Here is a 6,927-nt window from a genome sequence, read left to right on the forward strand (position 1 = left end):
GTTTCTGGATGCTGCACAGGTCATGTTATGTTCAGAGTTACCGTATGTGACTTCTAAAGTAAGTTTTTTACTACTAATTTTACTACATATTTTGTCAGTAAAGGATAAGTTTCACATAAAAAAGCAAGCCACATACACTGACCTACTTAGTGATAAGACATATCGTAATTCTCACTTAAAAATGGCCCTTGGCCAGTGTGCTGTCATGAAGGTCCAGTAAATTGAGTTACACTGTTCTGAAGTGAATGGTCACCCAAACACATGCTTCTAGCTTTATGAAGCACTTCCAGGGATTTATCAAAAGCACAAATATTTACATTCCTCCAAGCATGTGGGCCAGCCACCTCTACGTGTTCAACCGTCTGATCTCATTTTGACAATGACAAAAGCGTTCAAAGGCTCAGCACTACTAAAAAGAGCGGAAAACATTTTTTCATTGTTTTAAGCATCAAAACGGTCAGAAATGATATCAATTGTTCTGGCCTACAATGCCTGACATCAGTGAAACCTTTGTTCATCCCTCCAAACATAATTCACTGCATGGTTGAAAGTGAATATTTGTCAAATCGCTAAAAACTGCTAAAAAAAGCAAAAACAAATAAATAAATATTGAATACAACTACAATACAATATTAGCAGCAGATTTATCTGGCAATGGCTGATTTGACTTCATCTGAAAGAAGAGCTAAGTAAATCACACTTCCTCTAGGAAATGAAACAGGATGAACGTTGTTGGCCTTATACTCTGTGACTAATAACTTTGAGATGACCAAGAAGATTATGGGTCAGATCACACCAATGACGGTGAAATCATACTGAAAAAGATTGAATGGTTTCTAGCAAGCGTTTTTATTCAGCTGCAATATTCAATGGTATTAAGCAGCATGTCACTGTTGGCACTCCCATTGAATGATGCCACATCACTTACTTGGATAAAGCTTTTTTTTTGCCGTTTATAGTCATTCAAGTGCTTTTACTTGACAACTGAGACCAAAATCTTTATTCAATTTGGATTAAAATCTGTTATTTTTTGTTAGCACTGTATCAATGTGCTATTCCATCAATCTCAGGACATTCAGTTGGCTAATGTGCCTGAATTTCTGAGCATAGTTCCCCATTACTTACAAAGCATATGCAAATACATGAATGAGATACAGACTGATAATATCAGTGAACAAACTTTTCACAGGCTGGGTTCAAAGAGTCACGGTCAGTTTTGCAGATAAATAGAAACACTGTTGAGCTAAAACCAGACTGAGGCAACACTACAGTGATATTTGGGCCAGAAAAGGATGCCATGAAGGTGAAACGTGTGAAAGTGAACAACGGTCCTCCTCGTGACCTTTGTGCTTATTCCAGGAATGAGATTGGCAGCATGAAACAATAGTTTAAAATGTTTTGATGCAAATCATCTTTTAAACCGTGCATTGTTATGGTCTTCTCACTTGCTTTTTCCTCTGGCTTGTGGGAATATTTGACCACAAGTCATTCTGTAGCCCTGGGTTGAGTTTGATGAGTAAACACAGCCTAGTGAACCACGGTCACCTCAACAGAAACTATACAGCACAAACAGACACAGAAAAAACAAGCTCATGTATAGGGAAACCCAGAAGAAAACCTAGCACAAATCTAATTCTACAATATCCAACTAAGAAACTAAATATCTGCTTCAAACATTATGGCTTTAATTGCAGTTTAAAAAATTACAGTTGTTCTGTCTGTAAGCAAACATCAGCTATGAATGTGCACATACTGGATATCATTAACAAGAGGCTTCTCTGTACAACTCCTGTCTGTTTAACAGTTTATGTGCTCTCAAAACTGAACAATATTTGATAGCACTTGCTCACTGGTCCCCTTGACCTGCTTTTAGAAGCTGGTAGCACAAGGGAAGCCGCAAAAGAGACTAATGCAGATGAGAGAAACAGGAGAGGCAAGGTGAGAGGAGCTGGCAGGAGCACAGAGACAATGATCTCATTTCACAGCTGAAAGCCCATCTCTGTGCTTCTCAAGACCAACTCTTTAACATAACTAGGCCTGCATAGAGTCTAATCTACTTTTTATTAGGGATAAAGTGATCTTTCACATCAGCAATCAAAATAAAAATATTATTAAAACTGTAGCCCAGTGGTTAGCGCACATACGGTGATTGATTGAGCCATGAAGCTCTTGTTCTTTTCTCCTGTGAATTTCTTTAGGACATTTATGTCCTCAATATAATGTTTGTACAAATAAAAATGGGAAAAAATAACAACCTAGCAATACATTTATGTAAACAAGTAGGTCTGCTTTGCATATACACTGCTGTTTCACTAAAGTTTAAGATCAAAATAATAACATAAATAAAAAGGTTTTCCACTTGAATATATTTTAAAAAGTAATTTATTCATGTGATGCAAAGCTGAATTTTTTTTTGCGGTCATTCCTCCATTCTTCAGTGTCACATGATCCTTCAGAAATCACTATAATATGCTGATTTGATGCTCAAGAAACATTTCTTATTATTATCAATATTGAAGTTAGTTGTGCTGCTTTACATATTTTGGAAATCATGATACCTTTTTCTAGGATTTTGAAAGTACAAAGTACAGCATATATATTTTTAACAATTTATAAGTCTTCAAAGTCAACAATCCTTGTTGAGAAGAATTGATTTGTTCATGTGGATGGCATGTAATTCACAGTTCTAACAAAATTTCATACATGATCTCCAGGAAGTGACAAGCTTGACATTAAATGGGGTTGATATCAACAGAAACAGCCATTCAGAGTCACCACAGAGAAAAACAAAGATGCAATATCCAAGGGACAGATTAGGCAAAATTGCTAGTCTTCATATGGTGCACATCACGATGAAAAGGTCAATAGAGATTTTCCAATTAAGGGTTTATTTCATTCTAATTGATGTTTTCATTCATCTTTTTCAAATGTCTCTTTAAACAAACCATGTAAATCTTAACTTGAACACATCAGTAGATAGATTTTATATTCAAGCAACTGGGGTGGGGGGTGGGGGGGATGATTCCTAGATTGGATGTTTTTAATAAGCAGTTTGGTGTAGTTAAGAACCAACAATAAAACAACATCAAAGAAGCCAGCATCAAAGGCTAGCTGATATTGAGAGAAATGAATTGCCATACTCCTAAATTTTTTAGTTAATGTAGAAAAATAGAGACTACAGATTTCAGCCATCCTAATAGACCTTTCTCTTGTTTAGGTGAGGGTTGCTGACTCTTCCAGAAAGAGTCTGGATTCCTCAGCAATCCTGTGGCAGTGTGACATAGAGCCTTTAATTGGGGGGGGGGGGGGGTTACTCAGCATGTACCGCCCATCTGCAGTTCTTGATGCAAAACATATGCCGCCATACTGACCTACTATTCAGCATCTGGCAAAGGAAGAAAAAGGAAAAGAGGAAAAAAGAAACTGAACAATGCTACAACCCTACCAGATACAGCTTAACCTGTGAAACCACTTCTGAAATTAGGAGACCAATCACAATGGACCCAGATACTGTGTACACCAAACAGTGGAGAGGAAACAATAAAAATATGTACTCAATATCTTTCTGTAATGTCTATTACATCATTTTGGAGAAGAGTCATCTTGATTTTTGTGGCCTGTTTTAAAACAGTGTTCAGTGTATTGAGTTCGAAGACATACCAAGGGCATTATGGACAAAAATGTCCTCACACTACACACACAAAGCTTTATGGTATAGTTTCTAAATACAGTAGTTCAGTCAACTGAGTGATATATTACATAATCAACCTAAATTGCTCTTGCACAGCTGGTATACATCAAATTGGGCACCGTTGTGTAACATACATTACCGCTAGTTCATATTTCAGAAATCTTTCCATTTCCTTTGAGCTGTCATGAGCAAAATGAGTAGACTCATCAAGGATACTCTGATGTAAAACTGCAGTCAAAACGAATACAGCTACAAACTCCTCCTATTCATTCAATAGATATAGTTATATAGAATACATACTTGCAGGTCACACTGTGCTTGGCCTGATATGTGACATTCTATCATTAGAAATGAATGGGGACTTTACAAGCAATGGTAACATTAAAGAATAGTGCTTGTATACTCTTCTAGAGTCCGTTTTAGTCTAATTTACAGAAACAATCAGCACAACTTAATTAATCACTAATGATTTCTGTGATATTGTGACCACATGAGCACAGCTAAAGACAAGTCGTCTTATTCTGTGCAGAAACGATGCTTTACCAAGATTGACTGACAATATTGCAATACATACTAAGAACCACAGATGGCATGGAGCATCTACAAAAAAGGTTTGTCCCATACACATGAAGCCCAAGGTGAAGTAGTTCTGCGTGGCTTGCAGAGAATGTTTCTACGTGCATTGAAGAGATAGCTGAACTGGATTTACTTGTTTTCCACCTGATCTGTACCTGTTCTCCACATCTTCTCATGTATCAGTGCTGCTACATACTTCTGCTGATAGGCTGAAAAAGGCACAGAATTTGAGACAAGCAGGGTCTGTGAAAGCATCCTACCATGAGATCCAGGGATCATACAAAGCCGAAAAGTTTCGAGCGCAACAGAAGCCTAATATTGCTTGAGGAGCTATGAAAAGATGGTGTCTCTTTCAACCATAACAAGAAGAAACAGTCTCTTTGTGTACACACGCATTAGCACATGCTCATTCAAAGTAGAAACCAGCCCATCCTTATAGGCATATGAGGGGAAGTGAGTTTCACATGCACCTACCTGCATCTCTCTGTGTCCTGTAACCATGGACACTAATGTGTGTAACTTAGTTTTCCACTATTACATAAGACCAATCAGGTTGGCATTACAGAATGTGTTAATAATTAGTTAAAAACAATAACTGCAATGTGTCTAACAGGAACACTGACCTGGGAAAGTGGAAACACAATGGTTTCTATCTGTCACAAGGCTGGACAAACACATAGTAGCAAAAAATAGCAAGAAACTGTGTTGTAACCAGGACCAGTATATGTACAACCTGATCAAGGAGGGCTGAGAAAGGAGAGGCTGTTTCTTTCTAAGTGAACAAGAGATGGAGAGCTAACAATAGCTGAATATGACACCCAGCTGAGGCTGTTTGTCCAGCAGACCAGCCACTACACTCAGAAGATCTTCATAAGAACTAAAAACATACATAGGGTATTATACATACACAATTATCCAGTAAATATAATTCATATATAATAAATGTAATAACTGTATGAAATTAATATAGAATGAAAAAGTATTAGTTTGTACTTGTTTTGACCACACTGAAAAATAAGCTTTTTATCTGAATTTTGAGCAGTTACGAATGCAATTTCATATCATCGTGTGTATTATATATATATATATATATATATATATATATATATATATATATATATATATATATATGAATGGTCACATCCATAGGGATGTGTAATCTAGTAACGTTAGCTGTTACAATTCGTTTACTTGATGTAGATGACCACAGAAAGCTACTGTATGTCGATAAAGATGCTGGAAAACAGTTTCTAAAACAGGAGCAGTGTCCCTTGTGTTTATCTCTGTAACTTTGGTGACTGTGATAACATATTTTCACTCACCATTTTCATTCGTTTATCACACCGCAGCCGACCTTCTGTTATAATCCGTTTGTAACTGTTAATTCAAACAAAATGAGCCTATTAAAAGTCTCTGTGTGATGTCACGGTCACGGTCTCGTTTTGGCCTCAGGTGCTGTTTGTCAAATGTCTCCTCAGGACCAGTGTCGCCGCTCCATAATAGTGAAGACCGCGCCGGTAAACCGCTCGAGCGCACTGACTGTGCTGCAGCGAGCTTCTGCTCTACAAAGTTAAACCTTGTGTCTGCTGCTATGACGAAATCAAAAAGGAAAACAACCCATAAATGGAGAATTTCGTGCGTCGCCTTATAGGAGCCAATAGGAGCGCGCGCGTCATTCCGAAGGGAATCCCACCAGATGATTTTGGGTGTATTAAAGCGCGTCCTATCTGCGCAGCGAGGCGCAGGCTGCATAAACGAAACTACTACAGCAACTGAACAATAAGGCAAAATAGAATATAACAATATTATTGAAGCAATTGATCTAAAGATGACGTATAGGTTAATGTTATCTCTATTTAGTCATTTACAGGTCTTAACCAATTTTTTTTTATTATTATTGTGAAGTGTATATTTTTCATATTATTATAAATAGTTTATGTTTGTTATTAATATTATTACTGTTATTATATTGCATGTCAATGATCATAACATGTTTTAAATGTTCATCTTACTTCACAAAGATCTTTGCAGCCATGTAAGTCTATATTCACCTTTTAGCAGCTCATATTTCAAGTGGAACCTTTTAGTTCACAGTTTTTTCAGCAACCTTTGACAATTTTTTTGAGAGAAACCTTGTGATAGATCTTATTCATAAACATATATTCATACAGTCATCCAGTCAAACCTAAGCTTTTAAAACAACTAGGACTGACAAAATGTTTCACTCCACACAACTCAGCCATCTATTGACAGATTACTTTCATACAGTATGGGCACATTTAACTGATCGAAAGTGACATTAAAGATGTTCATGATGTTACAAAAGATTTCTAGGCATATCTAATAAATAAATACATCACAATATATATAAAAAGCTTATACATTAATAATCACACTTATAATAATAAGACATTTTTCTATAATTAGCAAATTAGAATGATTTCTGAAGGTCCGTGTGACACTGTAAGTGACTGTAATAATGCAATAAATTAAAATATTAAAATATAATTAAAATAGATTAAAATAGATAAAAGTTTCCAAATATTTCATATTGTAGAGATATTTAACACTAGTACTGTTTTTACTGTATTTTGATCATATAAATTAATCATGAGGGACGTTTTTCAAAAACGTAAAAAATGACCCGAGACATGTAAATG

The 6,927-nt window shown here is 36.2% G+C and overlaps 1 protein-coding gene across 7 annotated transcripts in view; it reads right to left on the bottom strand.

The window, feature by feature from the left end:
* Positions 1-5,877, bottom strand: part of myo1ea (myosin IEa) — a 44,297-nt gene extending 38,420 nt beyond the window's left edge. For 6 of the 7 annotated variants that reach the window (XM_052560781.1, XM_052560779.1, XM_052560778.1 and 3 more), the window contains exon 1: positions 5,590-5,876. In XM_052560781.1, the coding sequence (XP_052416741.1) occupies positions 5,590-5,598 (9 nt within the window). In that variant the 5' untranslated portion in view covers positions 5,599-5,876. Of the gene's footprint in view, positions 1-5,589 lie in introns of all 7 variants that reach the window. The other variant, XM_052560782.1, reaches the window with a different exon arrangement.
* Between the last annotated feature and the right edge of the window lie 1,050 nt (positions 5,878-6,927).

The sequence above is a fragment of the Carassius gibelio genome, chromosome B7, assembly GCF_023724105.1.
Source record: "Carassius gibelio isolate Cgi1373 ecotype wild population from Czech Republic chromosome B7, carGib1.2-hapl.c, whole genome shotgun sequence".
Taxonomy (NCBI): domain Eukaryota; kingdom Metazoa; phylum Chordata; class Actinopteri; order Cypriniformes; family Cyprinidae; genus Carassius; species Carassius gibelio.